Genomic DNA, 27093 nt, shown 5'->3' with positions numbered 1-27093 from the left:
GATGCACACTAAAGAGAGCAACGTCCCTGAAGCGAGGTTCGAAAGCTTTTTATCAAATCTGAATCCAGAATCCAGTATACAATAAGTACTGGTCTCAAAATGAATGTGAACAAAACTAAGGGAATACTTGTATGAATACACTCTCACAGTTTAAAATAACACTCATGTCCCTGTAGCACATTAGTTCATAAATGACAGGTGAATACAAAAGTACCAACAATATACCAATAATGCCAAAGGCATTGAGGCTATGACTCAGACCTCAAGATCTGCCTAAGGGAGTGTGAAGATATTTACCAGCCTGGACCTAGGCATTCAGACAGAAGCCCAATTGTTCCAATTTAGAGGCAAATGTAGAGAGTGAATCCAGCATCATGAAACACCAACAGCACACCAACAACAAAAATCACTCTTTCATCTTAAACCAATTATATACACAACAACGTTTTAGCATTATCTGCAGTTGGAAAGTGGAGATAATGCTATTGTAATTAACCTGAAATTAATACAGAACCAGCTGAGCTGGGAGAGAGGGCACTCCCAGGTCTCTCAGTTACTAGAAGGACCAGATTTCTCCTCCCTAGAAACAAGCAGGAAATGCCACTAGAGATATTCCTCTCACAATAGATGGGGCCTTTCCGATAGGCCAGAAGGAAATGCTGATCCTTTTCAGAACTACAGGAAGATTAACGATACCTCCCTTTTAAAAGAAGAGATAAACAGAGAAACAAAACACTAAAAATACAATAGTCTACAGCACAGACAGCATGAAGGTTTGGGGCATGAAGAGCGAAATACAGTGTAGGGTGGAGCAGAACTATGACATACCAGGTGCACATGCTGACAGCAGTAATACTTCTTGCCAAAACATCCTGCCATGCACCCAGCTCCACCGTAGGCCTCGGGGAACAGTCTAACACAACCTGGTAACTGAGCTACCATATCCTCTACAGAGCTGAGTTATTCATTTAATTGAAAATCATCTTCCCAATACAACAGGGAGAGCAAGCAGACCCTAGCTCATTACAGAGCTTTGCACAAAGTGTTCCTTACACAGTGGTCTCCGGTGTTATTTGTAGTGGTACATGGGCATCTCCACTGACTCTGCAAAGCAAACCTCTGTGCAATTTGCAGACACATATCATGAGCTTTAAAATGAGCCTTTGAAACACCAACTCATCCATTCTGTCAAATAACAAAATAATCTTTGAGACAATGATGTAACTGTAACAGGGTTGTATTTATTATGTCTATACACCAATACACACATGGCTAAGTACACTGGCACAACCTACTTACATTAGCCTTTTGCACAGCAAGAAGTAGCTAATTATTTCCTGCCCTGTATAATATCTCTTGTGATATGAATGCTAATGAGCGCATAATTACCTTCAAATATTTGAAGAAACTCTGCAATTGACTCAGCAAGTTTACTTTGAAACCACATTGATGGCACTTTGCCAAAATATGACTTCACTGTCAAGCATATGATGCAGTACCTGACTTTTATCAGGTGTTATTTTCTACACTTCACAGTCGGGGCAGAGCAAAACAAACGTGCTACAGGAAATGCCTTTGCACTGTTCTTTACGCTGTTATTTATAGTCATGAGGTTGAGGTTATGTTCTACTTACCATCACCATCAGTAATGACAGAGCAGCATAGCATCAAAATTCCAAAATGTCCTACAGCAAAGAAGGTCAGGAAGATCAGAAATAATATTTGGAAAGGTTTCCTGCTATCACCCACCACTAACTGCCAGTACTGAGCTGTTAAACAGTCTTATAAATCTGGTTTTTCTGCACAGTGGGGAAACAGTCAGAGTGAGTGATGAGCCAATACAGCAGAGACTGCAAAAGTTACACTTAGCTTCCACTCAAAATGTATTTTAATAGTAGGTAAATATACCTGCTCTACTTTGCATCATGTACACATATTAAAAGGTATTCGTTACATTGCAGACTTATATGAAAGAAATTGCACTATTATTCTTGGAATTCTTTATCACCAGGGGTAACTGGTGTAGTCACAGAAAGAAAAAGATCCAACCATTTCTTTGGCCTTAGACTTCAACATGTTGAAATTAACTATCACATCATTAACTATCAATTTTACCCGCAGAAAAAGCTAAACATGATGCATCTCCCGATGTATTTGCATATGTTCTTCTGTTGTCATGTTTGTAGAGCTTTATTTATTCATTTATTGGTTATCTGGCTCCTAAAGAGAGACACTTGGTTTCACAAATAAATGAGCATTTGACTTCAATAGCAAGGAAGGTATTTCTATGTTATTACTTCTGATGTGCAACAGTATAACTGTACTGTTTTGAAGGCCAAGTACACCATGTACAAAAACCTTTAATTCACATATATTGTATGAGTCTGGATCGTGCCCATACTCAATATGAAATAAAAAATTCACCAAAATGTTTGGTGTAAATTCAAAAAAAAACATTTGAAATAAAGTTTTCAAAGAATATAAAATATTTGCACCTATACAGTTCAGTACATCATGATGATCTAAGATGCTATATAAACAATTTGTCTAGCAAAACATTTGTGCAGGCATGCTTTGGTTGTTACTGTTGAACTTGTGAAGCTCATGACGCTGTATTTGCATACACGACCAAATACAGATGAAGATTTCAATTTTAACATTCAGGCAGAAACTGATGACCAGTGAAAATTCATTTCATGTCTCTACAACCTCTGTCTTCTTTTTCAAACAAAAAAAAAAGATGATAATGTCAGCTACAGCAGTGAGACAACTTCATCTGAATCCCTAAAGGTTGATCACAAAGAGCTGCCACTCACTGAAATCTAAACTGCCTCCAGGGCTTGCTAACATCTAAGCTGCAAGGGTTTTACTTTATCAAGTATTTAGCCAGACACACACGCATACACACATCCAAACACACAAAAGGCCATTTCATCAAATGCCAGCCATACTGAAAGGCTGTCTCTTGCTGCATGTGGCAGTCCCAAGCCCATCTGCGACCACAATCAATGGCTGACACTTCCATAGCAAGTCCCAAAAACAGCCCAAGAGACATTTTTAAGGTGACAAATGTAACATTAATATGAACTGCAGCTGATATTAATATTGACATTTTTATAACCTCAAAAGTCTGAGAGATGCTGTGGCCAGTTATTTGATCTGCTTAACATGAATCTCAGCAGCTGAAATTCCAATACTCAAACAGTATACAATACTCATACAGTATATGGACTGCAAAAAATAACTCTGGAGAAGTTTATTTAGGAAAAATATAACTCTGTCAACTATGGACTACATGCTTCAGCTTCTGGGACTTTACAAACAGCTTGCATGCTGACACCACTGGTGCTCATCTTTAAACTATGCATACACCTCAAGTCATACCTGCCCACAGCTTACAGCTCAACTCTGTCTCCTGAGGTACTTGGGAAGTGGGTTTTCCTAGGGAGCTGGTCCTTTTAGCCCATACTTGACACACAGAAACAGACAGGTCACCCAGTGTCAGCTCACCCACTGGCAGCCTGGCACAGCCTCAGCTCAGCTGCAGGCTCACCACTCTGTAAGAATAAAGCTTTGGCCAGAGTAGACAGCTAGCTGTTGTTAAGAATACTCAATACAGACCGAGTTGGCACTCCAATATTTACAGGAGTGCCAACTCTTTTCTATGGTTTTATTCATACACATTCAAATTTGTTTCCACAAAGCAATTGCAGTGCTCATAATACCTTAAGCTTATGTCTTCTATGAAGAAAAACAGTAATTGAATTTGTGAATTTCCCTTCAGGGATATATACAATTTGCTTCCTGATTTTTATGGCTGAGCATCTGAATTTGTATCTGAAGAGTGAACACTTAAGAACAGACTTTGATAGTACACTGGACAATAAACCATGAATAGTAATCCACAGGGAGGACAGAATCCCATTTGGGTCGCTGCGTGATCTGTGTGACTTGCTGTCACTTCACCTTAAATATACTGTAAACTACCTCTGCAAACATTGGTCTTAATAATCGACAGGGAACTGTGCCAGTACTCATTTTGTCAGAGAAAGTTTAAATCTGGAGCTGAATTTAAATTAGATAGCTGATGTTTATCATCATGAATCAATGATTTGATAAAATCATGTCAAGAGTCTGCTTGATATAATGTGACATTTACAAGATTCAAATAGATACATTTTATTCAGCTGAATCTAAATTATATAATAACACATCTAGATCAGTGACTTCTATTTCACATTGACTGGGTGCGCACCATTAGCCATCTGTCAGGCTATCAAAAGTAGCACAGCAGGACTCTTTTCAGACAATGCACAAGCTGCTTGGCAGGACCACAATCAATACTATGGGTAGCGAAGGCAGCCTGTCTGTTTAGGCTAGCAATAGGAACAGCCCGTGTCAGTCACTCAAACACTGGTTCCATCATACAAGATTATACCAGGTGTGTGTGTGTGTGTGTGTGTGTGTGTGTGTGTTTAAGTGTCCTTTCTTCTTCATGCCCCACTGGCTATTCATTTGTGCAACCAAAATAAAAAATTGTGTTTGAACTGCTATTACTATTTATCAGACTAAATATTAAAAGTTTAAGTGCAAGCCTATTAAGCTTAACACCCAAATCACTCCACATTTGTTAGTTTCACATCTGCAAACAAAACAAACATCTCTGCTTCATCATTTCTAAGTTATTACTATGTATCTGACATATAACATTCATAACTTGAGAATGAATTCATTTGGGCAATAATAGAGTGCTGAGGCCTACACTTAAAAATGTTCTTCACAGAGGTGCTTAAACTAAACTGGTACAACTTTGCACACTGACAGGCAAAACCTGAACAAACAAATGGATAAACAATGTCTTTGGGAAGACTGTGTTCATCTATCCAGCAGAGTTCAAGGGACTTGTAGAATCATTGCCAAGAACTGACGTTATATTTAAATTTTCAGATGAATCTGAAAGTCTGGCTTATTAAAACAAGAAAGGTAGATGGTGACCTTGGAGAAGCACTTTAGGGGTGCAAACTAGTCACCTTTAAAGTTACCAAGAGTTTTTTTTTTTACATGTAAAAGTGTAAACACCTGGAGATGAGCACTGCACCTACACCTGCACCGCTACTGAGCTAAATCTCAGGAGAAACACTGACATATTTCCATGAGCTAAGTAAAGGTTTGCTCTCCGAAGTGCCGAAGTGCTACATGTCTAAGCAGCATATTTTGTGTCCTGTGATTTGCCCAAACATGTAAGCTACATACTGGTAACATTTCTCAGCAAAACCACTCTCTCCAGAGGTCACATTAAAAACAAAAATAGCTGAGAGCAAATATGAGAACAAGGCCTGACAAAGGGATACGAATGGTGATTTCACAGGATGATGAGTCACTTATGATTCATAGTATTTAATTTTAGCACTCTCCAGCTTTTCCTTTCTTTGTCACCGAAGTGGCATCATGCTTTGTTGTAAAAAGGTTAAACTTTCTAGCTTTGTAAAATACATTATTACTAAAAAATGACTAAAATGTACTATAATTAGAAGTTAAACGACAAATATATGTGTGTACTGTGTATGTGCATAAATTCAAGTGACACAAACTAGATGTTCGAGCTTTTCCTCAATGTTGAGCAACAGAGAAATAGTGTAGTTCCACTTAGCTATGCACTGATTAAATAGGCCAGTTGCCATTTGTCTTAGCCACCAACTCACTGCAAGCCACTACCAATTGTACTATTAGTATTGCCTCACCAAGCAGCACAATCCATAGTCGGTATATAATTCCCTTTTAGAATGAATGATAGCAAAGTCATACTGACCTCCAAAGCAAGGAGAGAAGAATAATGGCCAACTTCTGAGAAAGTGATACTGCCTAACGAATACCAAAGCAATAAAGAGTAAATGATCAATGCATCTGCGTCTCTAAGTATAGCTTGTGCAAAAAGCTTACTAAATCCATTCCACAGTAACATAAGTAGAATATTTACCAACCCCAAAATATGAATTATGAGGTTTAGCACACAGCTTTGTGCTATTTCACCTTACATGACAAATCAGCTTTTAGAGATGTCTATGAAGAACTGGCTGACAGGCAGAGGAAGAGGTTTTGTTTACACATTTGTAGGGCAGAACAGTTGTGTTAAATGGGGGGAAAAACTTGAAGAGGTCTCAGGTGCTGGGTGCAGTCTGCATTCTGAGGCAAAAAACAAACAATCCAACATATGATGCACAAACGCATGAAATTTAGAAATAATGGTTTGATTTAGGCTTTAGGTGATCCCTTAAGAATTTTACACTTTTTACAATGAGTGCTATTTACCACACATACCCAAATACCCCGACCACCACATCAAAGGAAGGATGTGAAGGACTACATGAAAACAAAAAAACAACAACAAAAAAAAAAAAGTCAAACTGTGGGCTTCCTTTTTTCGTGCCTCTACATTTCTAGTTTATGTATTTTATTTATGGGCAAAGGTGCCAAATTGATCATCAATTCCAGCTGGGTACAACACAGAGGAAACAAACACTTAACTGTAACACAACTGACAAAAAAATTTTAAAAACAGTTTCCGTTCTATTACTCAGCAGCTTTAGTTCACGCTAGTAAAAGCAGTTGGTCTTTTTCTTGAGACAAAACTTTTCATATTTACTGTGCCTCAGACACAAGCAAGGCGTTTTTTTGAAATCAGATATAATGAAAACAATTCCTACCATATAAAAGTCAACTTATAAAAAAAAAAAAAAACAACTTTAACTTCACTCTCCTATAATTCACACCAGTTTCAACACTATAAGAGAAGGATAAAATACGAGGCTGGGAACTTAAAACACATGGTTAGAATTTATGTAGTAACCGAGACTGCACTTTAATTGCAACCATATTTGTTAGCTTACTGCTTTTGTGGGTGGGAGATGGTTTTCTCGGGTGAAGGGCGGGGGCTTCACAAATTACTTATGGCCTCAGTCAAGAGGCAAAGTGACTGCGTCTCTATTTTCTGCTCCCAATGTGTCACTCACCACTAACCTGTTCCAAATGAGAGCTGTCTAGGGTTGTCAGTCCTGTTGGCCTGCAGTGGCTCCACACCGGTTTAAAAATATGAATCATAACCACAGTTGAGTGAATCTTTAGAGCTCAGTGTGTATATGTGTGTGCTCAATTGTCCTCTCAGATAAGCTACAAGTCTGTCATCTGACCTACAGGAAACAGCCTTCCCTTACTGCCTCAACCTGCAACTGCCAGTTGAAAAGAAGTAACTGTTGGCCAAATGTATTTTGAACAATCATAGCACTTTTCCTGTGCTGGGCCAACATAATGTTAGGCTGCTTGCAGCTAAATTACAAAGAAAGAATCTTCAAGGAGTGGAAAACATTTCTCATGACGTAACATCAGGGCAGTAAAAAGGGATGTGTTGATCCGGTAAATAGTCCTGTTGCTTAGTGTTTCCTGGTTTGCCTTCTTGAACCACAAGCTTCTCTCAGCAGCAATATCGTGATTAAACAGAATTAATGAGACAACACTCACACAAATTAGCATCAAAATGTATTTCTTCTTAATTCAACAGAACCAGAGGACAGCTAAAAAACATTTCCCCACTGCCCTGTTAATCACTTTTTAGATTAAACAAGAAAATCTAAGCTTCAAAACTTCTGATCTCTTTGATTTATGCCAGGCTGGTTGACATTTGACAAGAAACGAACTGTGTAATGAAATTTAGCCAAAGGTTAGGAGAGATATGACTTTTAACATTTCTTTGATGAATGAATCGCCTTAGTTGTCTTTTATAATATGAACATGAGGTCAAAGAATGAAGTTAGGTCTTGAGCCCAAAATATCAGTTATCATTTGAAGTTAATATTTCTTGTTATATGTGACAGCTTCATAAATGGTGATGCATTCTGCCAATTCACCACGTCAGCTGAGATAATCCAGGCTGGCAGGCAGCATTCTGAACATGCCAGTCGAACTGACAGAAAGACATTGTTTGAGGGAGGAAGTTGAGCTAATTTCTCAGGGTAATAGTTATCCTCAGAAACAATGTTGGCTCTGGTGAGAGAGGGAGGATTCCACATGCACTAAAACCAGTGTCCAAACTTAAGTCATTGTGTTTACTGACATTAAATGACTTTACTTAAGCAAATGCAAAAATATTACAAAATAAAAATGCAACAATACATGATTCTGAAACTATAGGAGCACAAAGTCTAACAAGTACAATACATAGGAATATATTTAATGACATACCTCTACTGCTGTATAGAACAAGTTACGATGTGCAGAGAGTTTATGTTGTCATTCCTCACTACAACTGGGGTGCGTCAGGACAGATAAAATCAAATACCATAATGTTTGTTTTTTTACAAAACACTTAAATATGGATGTATACACTTATAGAAGTAATAATGCATGGATAACTGTTGATGGTTTTAGATTTTAGATATGCACACAAGAAATGACTTTACAAGAAAATCTGTTCTATCACAGATTTGGTAAAGCAGGCAGGTAGGCAGAAGAATTTAAAACCTGTGCTCAACAATAAACCATTTGATAGAGTTTTTAAAACAAGAAAAACAGTTTTAGCTACATCATGGTCAGAAAATATTGATTTTTCAAAGAGGCGATCGATTGAAACTCAATTAACATTTTAAATATTTAATTAATTTGACAAAATTTTTACTGGTTTTAATTAAAATCTCCATGCCTTTGTCTCTATTTTATGACATTTTGCAAACTAAACAATTCTGCTTCCACAATCATCCAAATCCTCTAATGTCCATCGACATGAGGGTGATAACATGATATGATAATAAAACCTTTAATTTTCAGTAATATGTTCTATGCAAGAAGACAGTAGCATTTATTATTAATACTGCTGTGAAAAGACTAAAGGAGATGGTTTTCTTACATACACTAATAAAGCCATGGGACCATTATGAGAGTGGTTAATGGTATGACAAAAGTTTTGCTGAAACAGAAATAGGCCCACAGTGAGCGCTGCCAGCACAAGAGAGCTCAGAGAGTGCTCATTAGTGCTTCTTGGTCAACACATGAAGTATTAAAAGCGCAATGGCTGTGCACCCCACCAGTCCTCTGCAGTCACGAGGTGGCAGCTGCCTCTCTTTCCACTAACTCATCCACTTTTGCATTCACTGCTAAATTTTCAAGATTTAAAGATCTCACGGGTATTTGTAAATATATCGTGGAAATTGTTAGCATCAGAATAGCATACATCACAGACATCACACACTAAAATAAATCATAGCTAAGCATATCTTCTCATGAAAAAAATGTCCCCCATGCTCATGTAGCATGGATTGGACTGAAAATTGCACAGCTCATTTGGAAGCTGTAGTCTGAGATGCCAATCGGAGCTTTGGTGTAACCCATTGAACTCATCCATCAGTCAGCATCAGCATCACTCATACATCTGCAAGTCCTCAGTCCCACTAATGGACACAGCTAAAAGGGGCTCAGTATGCATATGGCGGGGTGCATTACACAGATTAAAAATAACAATCCATTGCCGTGAAACCAGATTCCTCTGGAAAACACATGCAATGTGCAACAGTGCTGACTCAACAGGACCAGGACGTTCCAGGGGATCCCCAGAAACATGGGTCTTGGATCCAGTACACTACTACTGAAGTGCAATACGGTTAACCAAGTCATATAACTCTTCTCCAATACAGATTTTAACATTTCTGACCATCTTTCTTTTATCTGAGTTGTTTATGAGATTGTTTCCAGTTTCTTTTCATGCATCAGTCCAATGATAGTACAAGAGAACATGAACATAAACACAGGAAACTATGTGGTTTAATGGAAATATTGTGCAATTCCGTTGAAAATAAAAGGTTCAGTAGCAGCTGAAGAAAAGCATCTAGTCATGCTGCAAAAATCTACAAATGTGTATGACTAAGCGACTAAAACAAGCCTTAAAAATGTTTTTCACGTCAGTTCCACAAAGGCACACAGAGTGTTTGATGCCTTGTTGCATCTTTCCCAACTGAAGCCTTCACTATAACGTTAGTAACACTAGCTCCAAGTACTTTTTGTGAGGATCTCTGTTCAGTCTTGTTAAAGAATCCCCTGGAGGAGAGACTGGGAGCTGAACAGTGGACTCAAGTCAGGACGCCTGGTTTCAAAACATTAAAGGAAGCGACAATAAATAACCCCAGAACAAAGGCTTTTCTCAGGTGCGGACGACGAAGCAGTAAACCCAAACAAATAACAAACCTAAGCGAGTAGCCTGTTACCAGTTAGTTAGTTTGTAGCCAAGGCCCCACAACACAGGAAACAGCGCTACAACTAGGCGCGCCTCTTAACAATTCCCAATCCATTCACTCACACACACACACACACACACACACACACACACACACACACACACACAGCTATTCCTCACAAAAGACAGACACCCCTTGTTTTGCATTTCATGCAAACTGACCGGCAAACAACCGACACATCAGATAACGTTATGCATTCTCACACTTAAGGCAAATGTGACCCAAAAAAACCCGGTATTCCCAAAGATAGAAAACAATACAGCTCTCTCTCTAATCACAATCCTTCCCAAACTTGTGCAATCTGAGAGCAGAGGGCTAGGACGAGCTAACGATGGAGCATGCAAGTTTTCTTACGTACCAACACCATATTTTTCCTTTTTAGTGGGCACCCAGCGAGACATTCTCAGTGTCGACGCTTCTCCGAGTTGTCGCCTTGCCTGTTAGAAAAGGTCCAAACGTGACCTCCTGTTATTAATGTCTACTTTTTCTTCAGTTTTCTCTCAGCTTTGGGGAGCTACTCCGAGCAGCCATTTTCCACCAGTGACAGGACGCTCCGCAAGGGGGAGGAAGGGAACACAACTTTTTCACCCTGTAGGCGTTCACACAGTCCCGCTAAACTCCCGGTGCTGCTCAGACCGGATGAAAAGTTTCTTATGCATGGTTAGTTCACTGTAAACTCATCTGTAGCATCATGATATTATTATAATAACAGGCTGAACTTATCACATCCTTCTAAACACAAAAAATGTTACAGAGAATTCTTTATCCTGCATATTTTCCCTCATGTCATTTTTAAAGTAAGCGTTTTTGAGATACCTTGAATTTTAAAACATAAATAATGGCCAAACTAATGGCTTTGTTTGTTTTTCTTCTGTCAGACAAACTGTAAAGCCCGATGATTGAAAAATATTCACTATAAACAAACAAAACAAAGCAAAGCAAACAGATTCAATAGACTATGGGATTAAAATATATGATGACTGACACTGACTGACTTGATTAAAATAAATAGTGAAGGCCAGACTATTTCCACACACTCTGTTGCAAATGATTATAATGTAATAGTTTTTCTTATAAAATGAAATCATCATTGAGAACAGATCTGGATCTCGAAGTTTAAAAACCACACAGCACACACCCTGATGTTGTTTCCTCTGTTTGGCTTGACCACAGAATTACAGTTGTTGAATTACAGTTCATGTGGCCTGTGTCGATTACCTTCCTGTTTCATGAAGAAGCTCTAGGAGCCCCAGAGCTCCTGTTACTGGGAACATTGATGTGATGAACTAATGAGGATTGTTACACAAAGTGTTAAACAGGAGACACAGAGATGATGTACCTGGTGCATGTGTTTGAGCCTGCTAATTTGTACTCATTTTGTCTGCACAAATGTTGCATCCCCTGGTTTCAGACCATCTCTCAGACCAGTCTTTCAAACATATGACTCTATGTCCTCCACTGGCTTCTCCTCTTTCACTTGTAATATTAAAGATCAACCAGCAGAGGGCACGGCTGTTTTCAAACACAGGACTCTAGGACACAAGAAGCGACCTCTTTGGAAGCTTGTTTAAATCTGTCCTGGCTAAGCTGAGTTTTTTGGTCTGTTTTGATGTTATCTCCAAGGCACAGCAGACAAAATGATGCAAACTGCTCCACATCACAGTATATATTCTTTCTGTATGCAGCATGTAGCTCTGCTTGATAAGCCTGCCTTATAAAGCAGGTCACAGCAGTTGATATTTAAGATACCTCTGTCTTATCTCTTTGAAAGACATCTGGAAAAAGTTACAGGACTGAAGTTGCTTTGAAAGACATCTGCTGTCTCTTAATCCACTTAGAAATAATGACATTTATTAAAACTGCTGGTTATTTCTTGGAAAAAGTTGTATTTTTGCTGATCTGTTTTTAACTGCCTCTAAACAAAATCTGCCTCTGTCTTGAAAATACCCATCACTCGTGCACTGTGGGACATCATGTGGGTCACAGTTATTTATCCAAGAGGACAGTGGCCCATTTAAAAGCAGTCTTGCTAAAATCACATGGCTTTGACAGAGGCTTGAGGATAGCAATGCCTTATTATCATCCACGAACCACGAGATCACAGAGCAGAGCAGAAACAGGGGGAACGTAACAAAGAGGATTTCTGAAGCAATAAGTGAGTCATGGAACAACATGGATAATCTGCTCATTAGTGATGCTCTATCATTTGTAAGGGCGCCTGAATGTCAGGAAGTTTGAGCCACTGTTTTTAAAAAATGTGTGGTGTGTCTGATTGGCACAAGTCCAAACTGAGACAGTTTAATAATTCAAATGCTGAATACTTATCTTCTTTGCTTAAATTAAGAAGTGTTTTTTTTTTTTTTCGCTTTAGCCCCCCCCCCCCCCCCCCCCCCCCCCCCCCCCGACTCTTTCCATCTCCCTCTGTATTGGATGCTCAACCCTTGTGCTCAGTAGCTCTTTTGTTCGCTAAAGCATCCCTCACATTGCTACATGCTTGACTGGAGACAGTACCCAGTAGCACCAAGTTTATGTCAAGACATAGTGTTTACTCCCTAAACACAAGGAGCTGGGAGAGTTCAAAGCAAGTGAAAAAGGATAGTTAACTGTAACTGGTAAGTTATATTATCAGCAGTGTTGTGGAGATGTGTAATGAAAGCAGGGAATTGTAGAGTGTTTTATGATCTATAATAATTTGCACCTATTTCTTATTCTTAACTGTACTTTGATAGCGTCTTATAAAAGATCAGTAATAAAGATGACCTCCAGCATTTTTGTATCTATTCATTTCTTGCAGCGCATTTCTGGCATGCCCCATGGCAAGGCAGCTTGTTGAGCCAGGGGATTCTTATTAATACCTTTACTGTTTAGAGCTTTTACTGGGGCTGAAACCTGAGAGCTGTGAGTGGCTACCTGAGCTCCAGAGGGATGGCTCTCCACAGGCCAGCTGCTCACCTACGAAGACACTGGAGGGGATCAGGAGATGAGTCCTATTGGGAGAGCTTAATATCAGAGGGGGATGTTTTAACCCGTGTTCCTCATCGCCCACGTGTACCTCGGCCCCAGAGTGCCATAGAAGGAGGCCAGCTGAACAGCTGGCTGGAGCATCTGCATGGGACGCAGGGCAGCTTTCTCAGAGCCCCAGTTCATGATCAATTTCCAGTGTTTAATGATCGGACAACATCCATGCCCATGCTTGATAAAGAACCAATAGGACGTACCTGGGCACAGATAAGGATTTCCTCCTTTAACAAGGATTCATCTACATGTGGAAGTCCCAGCCTGTGTGAGAGTTCTCTGGGCAGCCAGGAGTCCCTCCACACTGGGCGCTTTCCTCCTCCAGAACACAGAGGAAGCTTTGAGAGAGTTCATATCATGCAGACACCAAGGAAGGAGCAGCCACAAATCAGTCATCTTGCTCCAGTCAAAATTGGGTGGCTGCCAATCCAAAGAAGAGTGATGATGATGGCTGGAGCTTGCAACCAAAGTCAGTTTTTGGACCACTATTCTGGCCAGGTAAAACATTTAACACCCAACAAAGCCTCATAATTAATCCATAAAGTTTTCTAACAGCCCATTCTTAGATACTCAAAAATATAGGGAATACTAAGATTTGAAGAATACAAACAACAGTTGCATTGTTTATCTCTAAAAAAGTAAGCAGCCCAGATCATTTGCCAGTTTCAGGCCTATTATTCTTATGGGAGATTTATTTTGGAGCATTGAAAATTCATCTCTCAGCAAAAGCTCACACAACAACTTTGGTATCTGTTCTTCAGCATATCACCCTTTTAAAAAAGCTTTTGCAACAATTCTGGACTGATTTAACTCTGATTTATTACTGGCATCCTCTGAGGCTCTGTGAATGTGATTTTACATGTTAGTGAGACAGTGTAGGCACTTAAAGTCTAAAAGAAAAGTGCTGCGTAATGGAGTTGATGGTGCACAGTACTAGATGAGGCAGACTAAAACACACATAAAGACAGAAAGAGTTCTGTAGTCAAATCTCAGTTACCCATGGAGAAGGCAGGGCTCCAGCATGCTTTGAAAATACCTTACACTGCAGGAAGTCCGAGCATTGTCAAAAAGTTTACGACTCATTTGGAGCCGTGGTGGCAGAGACTGAGCTTTCTGCCCTGGGAGGATGTACAGAGAAAATTTAGTGGGAGTATTACCTGGTGAAAAGATATGACTTTAAAATCAATATGTTGCTTTGCTGTATCAGATTTTTGATTGAAATGATGCACAAAGCACATCCCTGCCCACGTGGATCTTTACTGAAAAAAATATGTGGAGTCAATGTTTTCATTACAGTAACAGTTGAATTTACCATTGGTTTTAACTGATAGTCATGAGCCTCGATTCTGATGCAATAATGCAAGAAAGTGAAGGAGCATTGTTATACAAAATGTCTAATCATGTTTCTGAGTGTATCAGATGGCAAGATTTTCTACTATAGATACTTTTTTAAACCACAGAGTAGTAATGCAAAGGTATTTTTGGTCATGCCTTTTTTCAGGTGAAACTGAAACAACCCATTACGCCAACACTTCGGCCAAATCGAGCAACACCCAAGGCGCAGGGTATGTAATGACACGCTGTATAAGTTGGTATATTATTTGGTGTAGTATTTTATTACTTGTATAACAGCTGGGGTTTCAGCTGATTATAGTAGTACAAAAAACTCATAATCCAAACAAATTCACAATAATACAAGTGTGATCATTATGTAAAAGCTGCACCCTACAGCAACACACTAAAAAAAGTTACTTTCTTGCACAACAGGAAATTCCCACAAACACACAAAGGTTCAGTTTCATTTGATGTTTAGTGCCTGATCAGGGCTAGAACAAATATGGCCACAGGGGACTGCAGGGACTGAGTTAGCCAGATGGAGAACAAGCTTATTTCAGGGCTGACTTGCCACGCAGTTTACCTGCTTCTAATCAGCTCCTTGCAGCAGTGTTGCCCCTGTCTTCTTTCAAACGCACACTGACTGACTTAGTGGTTGATCACTTTAAACAACCCCCTAAAAACAAAGTCAATTCCAGGTACACCTGGTCCTGACTGTTGTACTGCAGCATTCTGGCAGGGTTGCAGGCAAAGGAAATAAGTTCTATTAAGCCCAAAATGCTGATAAAAAGAGATGGTTGAGGGGAGACAAGTGAGAGGCAGGAAGATAAGGAGCAATGCAGACTGACTGGAGAAGGAGCCTTGTTAATCTTTGAACATGGCAGCCCCCCACTCTCTTGGTCTGATGTGAAGTTTGATCTTTCAACCTTTTCCTTGTTTATACATAGATTATCCTGGCAAGGCTCTGGCTGTATGCACCAATCAAAGTGAGCCATCCATGGCAGCAAGGAACTTTGATAGAAAGTGCAGCTGTTTCAGGAACCAAAAACTTTAACATTGTATACACTATTAGTTAAAAGCTATATGTACAGGGTGAGGTTATATAATGAATAATATAACCATGTCAGGCTATTACCTATATACACATATAGTTTTTAATAGCCTATGTGTTTTTGTATAAGCATGACGAATTCTGTAAAATAATCCAGGAAAAAAAAGAACTTTTGATTTTGCTATCGACTCACAAACTCTTAACTCCAAAAATTTGCAAAGTTAAAATGGCTTAAAGTTTATAAGCAAATGATAATAAAGCTGGATCTGTCATGAGCCTTCATGTTTGGACAGACTGGGCAATTTTCTCTCATTTCACAATTACCATCTAGATAAAACTCATGAGGATCAGTTATAAACTGAGACAGTGGAGACTATAGAGCGTAGTTGACATATGGACCTACTCCTTTATTTTCCTCAGGGGTATCAGGTCAGCTTTTTATTTGGAAAAATGGCCATTTTAGCTCAGTTAGTGAAGGTAATGAAAGAAAATCTTTCAAGTGGGTGACAAGTTTGTGTGGGACTGTTTAGGGAATAAACTGAGGCATACACCGATGGCAGAATCCTTTATGACACCTTTTGTCTTGTTCAGTTGTAATCACAAAAACAAACACCAAAAATGATCCACCCAGCATTCAGGGGTTATCCCAGAGTGAGAGCCCATCGCCATGGTAACAGTAGCAGGTGGAAATGCAGCCAGGCAGGCAGTCAGGGTGGCAATAGAGTCAGGGCTGAGAGGAACACCAGTCAAGCTGCTATGTCTCCTGAGTGAGCAGAGAAATGACTCAGGGGTGGTGCTAGATTCATTTTACTGTGCCAGTGTCAGTTATTGACAGTGTCAACATTGTCATACAATCGGATGAATGTTTAACGTTGTGTGTGTGTGTAAATAAGAAAGAAAGAGAGATAATTTCTTGTGAGGAATGTGACAGTGCATCCTTTATTTTGCCTTGATATAGATCGGGAGTTGGAGGAAAGTCACAGCCTCCTGAGTCCTTCAGGTATGAAGACGTGTCAAACAACTGATCAAGGCTGCCCCATTATAAAAGAGGTAACTGTTAATACTTCTGGTATGACTGTATTTGAGCTCAGGATAAACCAGGAGATGGTTCTTCAATGGTAGAATATTATGTTGGATGATCTGCACATGTGTTGAAAGTCTGTCTGTCTGTCTGGATAGTGAGATGAAATTCTGATAAAAGTCTGATAATCCTAGTGCTGTGCCTATATTATCCTTTGTGTCACGTATACAAGTGTCTCCAGTTTCTTACCATTGGCTTGCTAGGACCCTCATAATACAAACAGCTTTTATTTAAACTGGAAAGACTAGTTGTCAAATCAAATAAAGGCATGTTGATAAAAGTGCTCATTGGAATAAAGACCAGTAACTGAAATCAAGAAGAAAAGGCTAAAGTTTAAAGTGGCCGATGGCAGCGACATATTTTCTTTGTGGATCATGACACACGTCAATGTCCGTGTGCTCCCTGTTCCCTGCCACATGCAGCCTGTGCTCCAGGCAATTCGAAAATGTCTTTGTAATTTTGATAATAATTTGAGAAAGACATTATTGAATAAATAAACATTAATCTAGTTTCCTCACAGTTTTCCTTTATGGCTTTTTTTCAAAAGCATGGTTCAACCTGTGTTGAAACTTAAACATTCGCAAATGCAAGGACAAACATATATGGAACTTTAAAATGATTGCTGGTTTTATGTAACATTGATAAATGAGTTATCTGGCAGGTCATATCACAAACATCAGGGTAATTATATGAGATACATTAATGTTTTGCTATGCTCCATAAACACCATCAATATCCTCTAACCCAAGGACAAGACATTTGTGCTCTTTTGCCTCTCAGTTTCTATTGAGGAGTCTCATTGTTATTCTGTGAGGGATAAGTCACACTGTGTGCTGGCTTTGCCTGCTGCTGCTTCTGTTGCTACTGGGGCATTCACTGTGTCAAGCATGGAAAGAGTCATCTGACTAAAGAACAAACAGCAAAGCCCTGAAGAAAGGCAAGACAGCTGACCTCCTGCTGAAAAGCAGTAGTAGATAGGTGTCATATTGTCGATATCTCCTGCTGTGTTAAAGGAGGTTAGGCTTTGTTTCCTACGTTTGTCAAATTACCCAAATTGGCACGATGGATGTACAGCATCTGTTGTATTGTGTGGATTGACAAAACATTTAGCATTAGATATTAACATAAGCTCAGGGTGGGATGGGGTTTTAATGCATAATTAGGGATCTTTATCACAAAGAATGTCTTTTATCCACATGCTATAGGTGCCAGAGAAACAAAACTTTCCTGCTACTGAAGGGGACAGACCTGTGAGCTGGCAAGCGCTGAGGAGAGGCTGGAATGTCAACAGAGTGTCAGCTTTCCCTGAAGGCAGTCAGTCCAATGTGTTTCCTACAGGGACCTGCTCAGATGCCAACAGGAAGTCCCCTTTAATGAAAACAACCAGCTTAGAGCCCCACAGCCATACTCCACTGCATCACACATCTTCTGCTGAGTCGTCCAGACCACAAACTCTGTTGCAACGGGCAGACAGCACAGGAACATACAAGTCACACAGTTCTTTAAATAGGACAAGTAGTGTTCAGCCTATAAGGGCAACAGCCCTGCTGTGTAATACAAGCTGTATCTCACAGCCCTCAAACATACAGGCCCTCGCACATAGTTCTGCTGTAACTACACTCATCCCTAAGAACAAAGCAGGGTTCTCCTCTATCACCATTTCCTCTAGGAAAATCAACAGATCGGCTAGTCTACCTGGCTCCGACACCTGGAGCCACACTCCCAGTGAGTCCCTTTCTCACCAGCCCCTGGACCCAAACTCCAGGCAGGTCAAGGTGCAAAGGAAAGCCACTATAGAGAAAGTGACAGAGCAAAGAGTAATGTCGAGTCCTGTCCCTGGCACAAAAAGTGAGGGGACTCCATCTGCTAGCCCTGGTTTGGACACAGTGGTCCACAGAAGAAAGGCTACCATTATTAAAGTGACAGAGCACAGGGAGAGCTGCAGTCCAGCCCAGATAGGGTCTAGAGCGAGGCACCCAGAGTACAGACACAGCTACACTGAGGGAGTGTACAACAGCACATGGAATGAAGACAACTATTTGCAAAATACTGAACCATCTTCATATCATCATGTAGATTCAACAAAGAGGTCAGACCCTGTAGCACCAGATACATCCATTTCAGATGCAGTGAAAAATGGTGGGACACTACACAGAGCTACACTGAGTGTTTTTGTGAACAACCCCCTTGCTGTAGCAGCACCCAGTCCCCCAGAGCTTTCTCCAAAGGCTGTTGGACATAGATCGGACAAGCCGCACAGACCACTGAGCTGCTTTGGCAATGAGTTTGGAGACACCGAGCCAAGCAAGGAGAATATGACACGAGCAGTTGCCAGGGAATGGAGCTTTGCCCTTCCAGAAGAGACCAGTATCAACCCTGTGAACTCAGACACTAGTTTCATCAGCCCTGGAGCTGCAGTGAAAGAAGCAGGTCACGTAGTGGCAGACAACTTTAAGCCAAACAGAGGTGAGGAAGAAAGATTACCGCCACCAGAGGTTGCAACAAGGAGAGCATCACCCTGTCTAACTCTCATCCAAGCCCCAGGTAGGGTCCTCTGTCCCACTCTGTCAGTCTTCTTGTCAGCACACATGCTCCCTTTGTCTCTGATCTCCATTTTCAAAGGATGGCTCTGTCTAAATACATGACTTCCTTTGTGCCAGGTGTGTTCTAGCTTGAAGTTATTAGACACACATTCTGGGGCTGAGCTCCGAGGTTTGATATTGTCTTTCACCTTTGATGTCTTATTGATAGGTATTATTAAATTCTACTGAGATGATTCCTTTATCTGCTTCTGTGAGTGCAATTGACTAATGCCAGATATCTGTGGCAATGTCAAATAAAATCGCCTATGCACAGAAACCCCACTGACACCTAGAGATGATTTCTCATTCTCACCTTCTTTCATTTTCCTACGCATCTCTTTGCACATATAATCTATTCTAGTCCCCTTTTTCCCTGGCATCACAGGGGAGGCAGAGAAATCACAAGCTGCTAAACATGGTGAAAATAAAGTATTAGGATGTGTTAGAATCAATTTTGGCATCCAGATCCTGCAATGTAGCTATTACATCTGTGTGTGTTTCTTTGTGCTAATCTTGTTGTGAGGACAAAATCCTGTTCACACAGTCACACTGTGGCTGTTGGGGGCCCAAAATCAAGTCTGACAAAGTTGTCCAAGTTATTTTTCACTGAGAATCAGAGCATCAGAGCTATAAGCTCTTTATCTCAATCCCACCTGTCTGTTAAATGTGTGGCTACAGCCAGAAGATGATTATATCTTAATATATAGACTCAAAAGAGCCATAAATGTTTTGTCACTGTAAAATGTATCTTTTCTACCTTTGGGCAGAGCAAAGGCACAGAGCTAAAGGTGAAACAAAATGTTTTATAAATTAAAAAAACTCAACAGTCTGTTGTTTAGAAATGGCAGATATATATGAAGAGCTAGTTTTCTGCTAAACAAGTGCGTTTCTTCATTCATATCTACTCTCAGTGTGAAATTATTAATTATTTTTTAATCACATTCATTTAGACTGTCATCAATTAATTACTAAGGCCTGGGGCAGGGTAATTTAAATTCAGTGTTTAATACAGTCAAGTTTCAAATAAGGCATGACATCATGAAATTTTCTTCAGCGCTGCCTGTGATGCACAACAGCCAAATGGCAGCTCACTGACCAGTTTGACTTTTGATTTATGTTAAAGCCATCTTGCCTTTCAGATCCCCACTCACATCAAACTCCAGAGGAAGTGCTTGCTCTTAATGCAGCAGCGATCATAGCAAATATCAAACTCCAAAGACAACTTAGTAAGAAGAAAACACCAAAGGGCAATTCTGAAGACTCCACTGCATCACCTGAGGGAAATACTGGTAGTATTACTTCTATGTAATTATAATTTATTGTCTCAATAACCTTTTATTTTTGTTACAAGTAGCTAATGTTGCAAGCTCAGTATTTTATTTTGGTAGCTCATTCTCTGATTGATCTAATACTGATACAGTGAATACCAAGAAGGAATATGTCATGGCGGGCCTGGAAGGCTGTTGAGCAACTGTGTTTCACTCAGATATGTGAGGCCAAGCCAGGTGTAAATGAAACATGAACAATTTGATTCTCTCTGTCCTAGTTATGACAGATGAGGAAAATCATATGAAGCCACATCAAGGTCAAAATCCAGTCCAGTGCCACAAACTGCCTCCTGCTGGATTTGCTCCACTGAGTCTTGACCCTGAAACGTCCCCTCAAACTATTTCTCTACAGGTGAGTTCAGAGAAATTTTTTGAGCTAAAAAAACAATTAAAGAAAAAGGTCAGGGAAGGTTTGGCACATTGACAGCCGGTAATATGTTAGAAAAAGAGGATGATATATGTGTGTGTGTGTATGTGTGTTGGGGGTGCACTTTAATGTTAACATGAGCAAAGTGTTGATGGTTTTGGCAGGAAGCACTGAAGAGGTCCAGACCAGACTTCATCAATCGTTCCCAGGGCAGAGTGCGAGAGCTGGAGCGAAAGGCACAGGACCGAAGGCAGTTGGCGAATTTGGTTGGCTCACAGTCAGATGCTCCTCTTAGGCAGAGGAGAGCCCAGAGCACCCGATCTACGTCTCTGAATGCTACTGTCCCCACTGGTACAAAAATTAAATTGTTGTTCGTCCCTGTGCAGCTGCTGTGCCACATGACCAATATGTGATGTTTTTCAAACATCTAGCCACAGTTGTCAAATACAACTGTGAACAGCAAACACCACTTTAAGATTCTATATTAATATTACTGCAGAAAATGCATATGAAAGCTAAATGAATAAAAAAATAACACAAAGAAAATCTAAGAAATTGCTAAATAATATAACGTATTAAATTCAGAAAACTCCACACAATAAACCAGTATCTGAAATCTAGTAAAAGCACTATCTGATATACAGAGTATAGTATTTGTGCTGTAAGTGCTTATCTATTGCAAAACAAGGGATCAGAATGATTCTAGTACTGGATTTAAAGGGAAGTGTTTATGTGACTTTCAAATGTTTGTGTGTTGCATGCTGGGTTTTGTCTGATAAGATTTTGATTCTGAATGTCAGGCTTCATAGTTAACAATAAAGAATCTCAAGCCTGGTGAGAGAGATTTTGTAGCGCTCTCTGCCCTCTACTGGCCTTAACAGAAAGATACAATAGTGTTAATGATAGCTAGGAAAGTGACAGGTATGGTCTTGTTAAAAATAAACATAATTTATCAGATGTTTTCAGCGTTAATGTAGTGAAGCTAGTGGAGAAGCAGTTCTCATCTTATGAAAAATGAACCTGGCTACTCTCCTTATGTTTGTCTTACAGAGGAGGCTTTCAGAAAAAGCTGCAGTGATTTACTGCCATGTTTTTGAGCCTTCAACTCAATTACCATTGTGTATGTGTACATGCTTGTGTGAATGTGTGCGTATATGTTTGTGTTTCCAGATAACCTTTTAAAACCCAGAGACAGAGCTATTATTGGGAAAGAGATGCAGCTCACATCCAAGCGGTGAGTTCCATTTCAATCTGTACCTTGGCATGGTTTCAGATGTACCTTCTTTATAGGCAGCTTCACCCTAATCTTTTGTATCTCTTTTGCATGTGAAGGCAGAGTCTGTATCAGTGACATCTCCATAAAAAATATGTTGTCTTGTTTCTCTGCCAAGACTCTTGCTCCTTTGTAATATTTTTTTCTTCTTCTTCTCATTGCTTCACTTGTTTATTTTCCTTTCTGGCAGATCCACCTATTCAATACAAAAAAGAAATGTTAGGCTGAGGTGTTAGATTGTGGGTTTATTTAGAAAACACTGTTGCATACAGTTGATACACAATACGTATTATGTTTAACAATAAAACAGCTCTGTAGGTGGCTTAATTTGTAGTTGGAGTTAGTATTTTGGTTGGATAATAGATACTGTTTACAATTTTTAAATGATCAACTCTACTTACCAGTAAAACAGTAATAACAATCAGGACATAAAATTATGCTTCTGTTACAGCCCTCTTGCAGAGATGAAGAGGAAAACGGATGATGAGATGAAGAGGGAGGTCTGTTTGAGCAACAGACAACGAGTAAAGCTTTTCAAAAAGGTAATGCCTATATCTTTTTGTCACAATAGAGGTAAATGGACCCATTATACTTCACCAACATGCAGTCAAACATCATTTTAGCACACCCCCTTTAATTTTGTATTTTTCTGCCATTTCAGTGAAGCGCTAGAACAAGATGATATACAATTTAAAGTATGTAGTAATGATGGACAGTGTACAAAGACATGATTTTCCGGCCTTAATGCTACAACTAAGGGAAAGATGCATGATATAATTAATGTATGAAGTAAAATGAGATAGGAAAAAGTCCACCTTAGATTGGTGCAAACAGACTGATTCTATTGTTTCACTATAGTCAATTCTTAATATTTAACCACCAGACCTGACCTATTTTGATTTCCCTGGTATAAATAAATATGTAGAGAAATTATGCAGTGAATCTTGAAATCCTTAAAAACATGGAAACAAGCAAGTGTTCCCCACAGTGTTAAAAAGTACTTTCCTTACACACTGAACAGAGCATTGTCTATATAACCCACAGGCAATTGAGCAGTAATGAAACACCTTTCTCCTACAAGCTCAATTAAACCTTGCAAGTGATGAAACATTTTGCAGTACTGCCCAACACGAAAGGGTACAGTAATAATATGGCTTTTTGTCTTGTCACAGCAGCACAACTCTTAAAGATAATGGCTTTACATCTCATGCCACGGTTAATTGAAGTGACTGCTGTGCATTGGGGTATATGAGGTTGAACTAAAAATTAATGTAAATAACAATTCTGATCATTTCTGAAATTAATCAAACAGCATTGAGTGTTTACATTGCACTATTATTCCACTAGAGGTCGCTGCTGCCATATGAGAAAAGCTGATCTTAAAAAATTCCACATTAGAGGCCTTTTCAGCCAATAAAGTGGGTGTTATTGTTTACTTTTTAATTGTTGGGTCAATAATTATCGCCCTCTAAATAACAGAGTTTGATTTGCTTGCTGAATTGTAGGTGCACTCTCTCACTCCGCACCCCACACCCTCTATGTCATTGTGGAGAGAAACTGTGAACAGTCTCATTGTGTTGAGTGTATGAAGCCTGTGTTCCTCATGAAACAAAAAAAACCCTTCAGTGGCGGAGAGCACTACAGTGCAGTGCCACCATTCAGCTGAGCTGCAGACAGTGTGGGTGCCCACACACAGTCACACACACACTGCTGCTGTGGTAGATAACACAGGGAAAGGGGGTCATGCCAGAGGAAGCAGCAGGTCCTGATTAAGGTGCTGGAAACCTGAACAGTGTGAGTGAGAGGACAGCAGGGACCAGGCTCACATCTGAGGCTTGAAGAGCATGTGTTGTGTTTGTGTGTATTTGCCTGTGTTGTAACAGCTACAGGGCATTTGTGTCGACTGACTGGTGATGTATAGCCATTATTCTGTCTTATCTAGTAGAGTCAAAATCAGAGTATTTTGTTTTCTCATTGCAGAAACTGTTGGATCAGATTCTTCAAAGGAGCATGAAGTGAATGACTGACAACAGATGTAGAGGATGACATGACAAAGCCTGTAGCATAGCATAAGAGACTGAAAGGTGCACATTGCCTTTTGACAGTGCTGGAGATGTGTTGAAAGATCAGTGGAGGTCATGATGTATAGCTACTTGCCACAGCTTGTTTGTCTTATGTCATGTCATTACATTTCACTTAACTTATTTTTTCTGAAAGATCAATGCACACAGTCAATTTACATTTTATTTAAGCATGAAGATCCCATTGATCTTTACCAGGGGAGGTCTAGCCAAGCTGGCAACATCACAATTTCAGACAAGGTAGTCCAACATGAAAACACAAATATCCAACAAAGGAGCTTTAAAAAAATCCCCACAGAATATTCAGTCTGTGTTACAAAGTTTGTTAATTTAATTTCCCTCTGCAAAGTATTCCAAGCGCCTGGAGCAGAAAACAAGAAGCCTTTCTTCCAAGTGTCTGTCCTTATGCTAGCTATCTAACATCATTTGTTCTGAAGGGTTTTTTTCATGTGCCAAGCCTATTTCTGCTCATCTGGACAAAAACATTCTGTTAGATGTACAATAAAGGGACTTAAGTTGTAACTTATTGTAAGTCTACTCTTTATTCTTTAGCATAAGATGGCAGACAAAAGTTACATATTTCCCTGCTTGCTTCAAAAGATAAATACCTGAAAATTAGAATTTCTTAATTCTGTTAATGTGTTGTAAAACTAGGGCAAGGAGATACTGCCTATTTCGATAAAGAAACACTGTCTTGACCTGTCACTGCTTGATGAAGACACACACAGTCCCTTTTGCATGAGCTTGTGGGATGTGGAGCAGTGAGAGAGAATAATTCAGAATCATTCATTATGCTTCACAGTCCAATTCAGGACAGTTTTCCACTCATTACAAGACCAAGCACAGAGAAGCCTGAAGTGGGCTCTCTCATCAGTCAGTGGCAGCTATTAGCTGTAAGATGGAGGAATGTGACCTCTTCTCACTTGAAGTGCCCTCGTAATGGACAGTGCTGATTTGAATGGTCCTTTGTCTCTATTTTTGCCTGATGATAGACTTGGCCCTGCCATTTCAGCTTCTGATTTGTGTGTTTTGATCCAAAGTGAATGTGCTTAAAGTGCTGCTCAACAACATGATGGAGCTGAGCACAAGTCGGCCATGTGAATAATTATTTTTGGCATAATAGACAACAAAGCAAACACTTATTTTGTTATTCTTCATACTTATTTTATCTTATTTTATCCCTTAGCCTTTCATCCATCTAAATTTGGATTGAGAAGATAAATGCTACTGACTAATTTTACAAACCTTATTTCATGTTGGTGCACATGCATGTGTGGGAGTAGGTCTGGACAGTAGGTTGTCATTAATAACAGCATTTATGGTTTTTTATTGCTCTAAAGCAGAATAAGATAATTGTGGACCTCACATGCTGTTTGAACATTTTTTTTTTACTGTGAGTGTTGTTTTTTTTATTTAAATATCACATTGTATTCCTTGTTTAGGTAGCTGTGTCTGTATTACAAGCATAACTGAATTTTCTATACTTCAATTTCTGAATTTTAATTTTATTCTTGAATTCAATGCAATACATTTTGTATGTTCATTGTGTTGAGAAATTTTTAAGCTATTTTTGAATGTGTGTGTAAATTTTTTGTCTAAACACCATTAAAAAGTTGTATTTCATGAGATGGAATAAGTTCCATAAAGTTGAAATTTATTATTGAGTACAATGTGTCCTAGAACACTAACAGAAAATCCTATTTTACTGTGTTCTCCTCTCTGCACCTTATCAACTTCCTTCAAACATCCCCTGGTTATTAAAAAGAGCAAAAGACAGGCTTTTTGTAATGTCCTCCATTCTAATGTTAAATTCCAGTGAAATCAGCATGCACAGAAATACTCCTCAGTTTTTTTTTTAATGTTCATTCATATTTGCTCAAGAAAAATAGAGGTTTCTGAACGCGGTGACACTAAGCTGCACTCTCCAGTTTCTATTTCAAACAGCGTGAAGCAACAATATGTGCCGCAGTGACTTTACTAGCCTTTATGCTGAGAGCATACTTAAACTGAAATGCTATAGTCTGCTTGAATTTGCTCCTGTTGGGGGAGAAAAAGCTCTCAGGAGCTCTGCTGGTGGACATCTGCCTATTTTCTGCCTTCCATGTGGTGCAGTGCAGAATGTACACACTGAAACAGCCTAACTGAACTGAGTTATTCTGTTTAAATGGGATGGATCCAAATTGTATGTAGGCTCATGGACATACATTTTTAAGTGCATCACAGGATCATGATGACAAGTCTTGAGTTCATCATTTTTATTATGATATTTTAAAATGGCAAAGTTTTCAGATTAAAATCACTTTTTGATGTGTGTTCTACAAAAAGGAAACCTTTTGTGGTGAGAAACGAAGAGCTGCTGCTGCTGTATGGAGCCAACAGAAGATCTGCAAGTGTACAATTTTCACACAATGCTGCTTTGAGTTTACGCTGCCTGAATAACATGTATCCATAATAACATGAGTGAATGAGGACTCTGTAGGCATATTATTCAAATTTAAACTCAATGTGGGTTGCTACAATATGTGTACACCTATTAAAAGTCCTTGAGTCAAGTTGAGCAAAGCAATACAGAGAGGCCGGAAACTCAATGAGTTGCCTTCAAAGTAAAACAATAGCAAATGTAACCATATATACGTACGTAAACCTGTTTTATTTTGAAAGGCGTGGGCAGAAGTGTCCTGCATTACTGGGATGTCGACGCTG

The 27093-nt window shown here is 39.4% G+C and overlaps 2 protein-coding genes across 5 annotated transcripts in view; one reads left to right on the top strand and one right to left on the bottom strand.

The window, feature by feature from the left end:
• The window catches only part of dock1 (dedicator of cytokinesis 1), a 150097-nt gene extending 139276 nt beyond the window's left edge, over window positions 1-10821 (bottom strand). For both annotated transcript variants that reach the window (XM_026315329.1, XM_026315330.1), the window contains exon 1: window positions 10636-10821. In XM_026315329.1, the coding sequence (XP_026171114.1) occupies window positions 10636-10678 (43 nt within the window). In that variant the 5' untranslated portion in view covers window positions 10679-10821. The remainder of the gene's footprint in view (window positions 1-10635) is intronic.
• A 1933-nt stretch (window positions 10822-12754) lies between these two features.
• Window positions 12755-25881, top strand: c19h10orf90 (chromosome 19 C10orf90 homolog). 3 transcript variants are annotated; one of them, XM_026314741.1, is made up of 11 exons: window positions 12755-12889; window positions 13146-13790; window positions 14794-14857; window positions 16637-16728; window positions 17965-19303; window positions 20481-20630; window positions 20888-21021; window positions 21201-21387; window positions 22207-22270; window positions 22761-22851; window positions 24290-25881. In XM_026314741.1, the coding sequence occupies exons 2-11, from the start codon at window positions 13203-13205 to the stop codon at window positions 24326-24328; spliced, it is 2748 nt and encodes a 915-aa protein (XP_026170526.1). In that variant the 5' UTR covers window positions 12755-12889; window positions 13146-13202; the 3' UTR covers window positions 24329-25881. The 3 variants fall into 3 exon arrangements, 2 of the variants coding, with proteins under 2 accessions (XP_026170526.1, XP_026170525.1); XM_026314740.1 differs by having other exon boundaries at window positions 12776-12889; window positions 13072-13790; XR_003296122.1 differs by lacking the exons at window positions 22207-22270; window positions 22761-22851; window positions 24290-25881 and having other exon boundaries at window positions 12776-12889; window positions 13072-13790; window positions 20481-20646; window positions 21201-21338.
• The last annotated feature ends 1212 nt before the right edge of the window (window positions 25882-27093 follow it).

The sequence above is a fragment of the Mastacembelus armatus genome, chromosome 19, assembly GCF_900324485.2.
Source record: "Mastacembelus armatus chromosome 19, fMasArm1.2, whole genome shotgun sequence".
Lineage (NCBI taxonomy): Eukaryota > Metazoa > Chordata > Actinopteri > Synbranchiformes > Mastacembelidae > Mastacembelus > Mastacembelus armatus.
The sequence above is the reverse complement of the archived record's forward strand: the minus strand, read 5'-3'. Positions and strand labels throughout refer to the sequence as shown.

What these genes read in the sequence shown, in the direction of transcription:
- c19h10orf90 (XM_026314741.1), top strand. Translation starts at nt 13,203, where the DNA reads ATGGCTCTCCACAGGCCAGCTGCTCACCTACGAAGACACTGGAGGGGA. An exon ending in TGGACCACTATTCTGGCCAG is followed by an intron (nt 13,791 to 14,793) that starts GTAAAACATTTA and finishes GCCTTTTTTCAG; the next exon opens with GTGAAACTGAAACAACCCAT. An exon ending in AGCAACACCCAAGGCGCAGG is followed by an intron (nt 14,858 to 16,636) that starts GTATGTAATGAC and finishes GCCTTGATATAG; the next exon opens with ATCGGGAGTTGGAGGAAAGT.